We start from the raw sequence: 4407 nt of genomic DNA, 5'->3' as shown, positions 1-4407 counted from the left end.
TTTTTTGCCTCGAATCATGCTGTAATGTTATGATTCATCTCAAACCTGGCTGTTGTGGTTTGAGGCTTAGAACTCTATTGAAAGATTTTCTGAAATCACTATGGAGAAAATGAATAGGAAAAATAATTTCTGGAAACTAAGCTGCAGAAAAAAGTTCTAGGCTGCAGAAAAAAAGTACTGAGTTGTAAAAAAAAATAGAGCAATGACAACATTATTTGTGCAATTTGGCAGAGTAGAAAAAAATTAATTATGCCATGGTAAATTAATGCTAATTATATATTATAGATTAAATTTAGATGCAGAACAGATTCATAAAAGCAAGCGAAATCAAAAATTCAATGAGGAGGTATTGTGCTACTGAAGCTAATACATTTAAATTAGCGCTAACGAGGACATTCCAATTCACGGGCTGATTACCCTTCACAGACAGACATCAAAGAGCCACCCGGATCTATTAGAGACCAAAGAGAAAAGGACAGTCGTGCTCAAATATCTGCTCACCCATTCAGTTTAATAGTACGTTCGGAGAACCCATCTACAGCTCTGTCAGGTCATCCATGCGGAGACGACATGGTAGACTGATGGACTTCAGGAATATTAATAAATCAGGGACTGGATTCTTGCTAAATGAACGAATCTTCAGTGCTTTATGGGTAGGGAAGAGACGTCAAACCAGCCAGAAAAGTGAAGAAATGGGCAGGGGGGAGATGCAGACTTTACCTGCTCCAAGATGACATTGATTCTGTCCACTTCACAGTCGATGAGGAAGCGCTTCTCCTGCCTCCTGTCCATTTCCTCAATGATGCGCCGGAACTCCTGGGGGTCCGTGATGCTGCCCACCGACCGCGCTGTAACTTGCCAGTTGTTTGCCACTGCAGCCTCCATAATGGCTTGAAGAATGGAAAATCCTAGCAGGAAAACAATAATTTTTGCGTTAGCTCACACTCCAGAGCTTCACAGGTGTTGACATGCTGTCACATAAAATATATTCAGCATGCATTTTCAATTTTACACAAATGAAGTGTTCTGTATATACACAAAGAGAATTCATGTGACTTTGTCATTTTGGATTAGATCGCTAGGTTGTCCTACAGCAGTTTAAAAACAACTGTGCAAAGTACAAAACATCTGCAATGCAAGTTGAGTTGAATATAAAACAGATAGCATCGTCCCGGATACTGATTGGTCGATACAGCATTCCAGCAATGTTAAAATGCACATATAGTAACAGCTATGACATGAAAACCTAAAAATAGTAACATCTAAATTATTTGGTTTAAAAATGTCAATAAATAAATAAACAATTAAATAAGTAGACGTAAACGTAATGTGTTAATTTATACAAACGAAACCATTTTTTCGAATTAAGCAGAAATAGTTTATTAAGGTAACAAATGCATTATAAAAACACTTCTTATAGTCTATAGAGGAAAATACTGATTAGAAATTTGCTTACTAAAAATATTTTTAAATGTATCCATAATAAATAAATAAAATAGTTGTATTAAATGTTGTTGGTGTTATTAATATGTAAAATTATTACAATTTAAAAACATCATTCAGATATCAAAGATCATGTGCAATAGCTCCCCTGGATTTTTTAATAAACCAAATTCACATTTCCTCCCTAAAGAACAGTGGGTTGATAGACTGACTGTTGAAATTGGTTTGTATGTGGTTTGCAAAAAGGATTAACTCAGTTCCTGTATACTAACCAGAAAACAGAAAATATTCATGAGCAGCAAAAATATTAACCAAATGTACCTTAACATGTCATTATTCGTTTATGTTTTTAAATGCATTTGTGTGCTGTAATTAACTTTTGAAATATTTTTTGTGTCACTGTTGCTGAAAGGACCAACTGTACTTTGTAGCAGAACATTCTGACAGTGTTTTTTCCAGATATGAACATGCATTAAAAAAAGAAAATGCTGATTTTTAAAGGTGATAGCCAGAGTAATTCACTGCGGATTATGCAAATGCATGAATTCAGAGCTGAGATCACATGCCGCCACCACTCGAAAGCCTTATCGCAGGCAGGGAACACAGGCACGAACGCAACAAAGTCAACATTTTTTTGGCAACTCCTCTATACTGCAGATTGCTCGAACTTCTCTTTGCACTTCCTCTATTCGGGCTTTGCACGGCTCAGTTGCTCTGCCCAGCCCAGGTGGCGTGAAAAGCCCTGTGTTTGCTCTCCCAGCATGCAGCTGCCATCGCACCGCTCCCCACCCCACCCCATTAAATGACTTTTCAGAAAAACGCTACACAAATGGCAGAATAAAAAAAAAGCTCTATATGACCCGTCTACAACAGAAGAGCAGGACGTGTCCGCCATCACTGGATGGCTCTGAATGAATAGATGTGATGCTCAGCACGTCTGACTTCCTCATCTGCAGAATGTGTCCAGTTCATTATATATGAGGAGCTGTATGTGTGTTTGCTCAGAGAAATCTCCGGGAAGCGCTGCTTTTTCTGTGCCTTGATATTGACTTAAAAATGAAGAATTATGGTTTGTGATGCACAACATTTACATGCACTCTCCGGCGCTCTGATGGGAGAATGAACTTGAGAAATGGGTTCTCTGCATTTTTATTTTTTACCTGTACGCTACGGTAGGGAGTACTCAGTTCAGTTTAATTCATTTACAGTCAACATGATGTATGCCTGTGGAAGAGGCTTTAATATAAACTAAAATGGTCTTACGGCTGTGTATCATCCTGATTTTTTTCACTCACTCTAAAAGCCATGAGAATGTCTGTGAAGATTCTGTTATCCTGGTCATAGTAGAATATTCTAGTATTTAGACGACAAAATAAATGAGTAAATTAGTTTAATGTATTTATATTATTTACTGTTATTTATTTATTGATATTATTTACTGTTAAAAACTATGGCAGTCGATGTGATCAAATAATTGTGATTAATATCCAGTCTTAGACAGCAAAATGAAACAGTAATTATATTAATAATGTGTTTTTTTAAATATTATTATTTCTTATTGTTATATAATTACTGTTAATTAGTGTTACTGTTAAATAGTTGTGATTATTGCCATGATTTCAGAATTGCCAGACATTATACAACTAAATAAGATGATTAGACAAAGTAATAATATGTATATATATTTATGTGTGTGTGTGTGTGTGTAATTATTATTATTTCATACTGTTAAAAACTATGGTGTCAATAGAAAAAATAATTGTGATTATTTTCATGATTTCTGTAGTTTTTAGACATCAAAATAAAACAGTAATAATCATATCAACACATGTTTTAAACATTTTCATGCTAAACACATGTATGCAATATCTTAAGCTAACATGTTAACTTTGACATAGCTAAAAATATATATTTTTAATCTTTATTATTATTATTATTATTAATTTTTTTTATGTCCAATTTGACCCCCTGCTCTAGTAGATCCATTCTGGTCAACTGGATTTGATTCTCAGAAACTCATTTTCAGCTTCATCAAAACCACTAAACGGTTCAACATAGAGACCAAAACGGTGAAAAGCAAAATGAACAAAACAACATTGTCATTCTCTAGATGACTTGAGCATTTGAGAAACTATACAGGTACCTTCAACAAACAACATCCACTTCAAACAGACTGAACAGAGGACGTTCATCATATATGCAGTAAAGGACAAACAGAGTACCATCACTCATGCAGTTCTGTGATGAGGAACGTCCAAAGCTGTATATCAGCAAACCAAACCACCACAGTGTGAGTGCATGTCACAACACAGCAGTGTATCTGCAGCTAAAAGACAAGGACCACACGCTCAAGGGCAGTCAAATGAACATCTGAGACAGAGATCATAGAGGGTCTCAGAGAGAAGAGTTAAGGAGGCCATCGATGTGGAAGTGGAGCTACCAACTTGAACAGGAGAAGCGGTCTGCAGCTGTTTCTCAGCTACCTACAAATATTATTATATAATTAATCTCTCAGTTACCCGGGATTCCACCATTAATGAGCTGTCATTTAATATCTTCATGAGAGTTTTCCTAGATGACTATTTCAGATGATGCCACTGAGTATGAAGAGATCACATCATCCGATCACAACTGCTGAAGCCAGTTGGATGAGCGGTGAAGCATCTTGAGCTACAGAATAAACATGAGAATGTTAATCTATGTAAATTCTGCATGAAAGACGGATGCTATCAACAGCTTTTACACATACAGTGGGTGTTATCAGGGGTGTCAGGGCTTTGACCAAATCTGCACAGCTGGATAAATCAGGACAGAGTTTAACCAGAGTTGAAGGGATTCAGTAGAGAATATCTGTCTCAGTGTCATGGCTCAGTGACATGATGAGGATTTTTGTGAAAATAAAAACAAAACATCTTTACAAAATTTTTAAACATTTAGTAAAAACAAATATATATATATATATAT

At 35.9% G+C, this 4407-nt stretch overlaps 1 protein-coding gene across 1 annotated transcript in view; it reads right to left on the bottom strand.

Moving 5' to 3' along the window:
* The window catches only part of LOC107566972 (glutamate receptor 3-like), a 75960-nt gene that overhangs the window by 4006 nt on the left and 67547 nt on the right, over positions 1–4407 (bottom strand). Inside the window, exon 4 of the mRNA XM_016252551.1 lies at positions 716–908. Coding sequence (XP_016108037.1) covers positions 716–908 — 193 coding nt within the window. The remainder of the gene's footprint in view (positions 1–715; positions 909–4407) is intronic.

Source organism: Sinocyclocheilus grahami, unplaced genomic scaffold, assembly GCF_001515645.1.
Source record: "Sinocyclocheilus grahami isolate Dianchi unplaced genomic scaffold, SAMN03320097.WGS_v1.1 scaffold1118.1, whole genome shotgun sequence".
Classification (NCBI taxonomy): Eukaryota; Metazoa; Chordata; class Actinopteri; order Cypriniformes; family Cyprinidae; genus Sinocyclocheilus; species Sinocyclocheilus grahami.
This window is presented reverse-complemented; position numbering and strand designations above follow the sequence as displayed.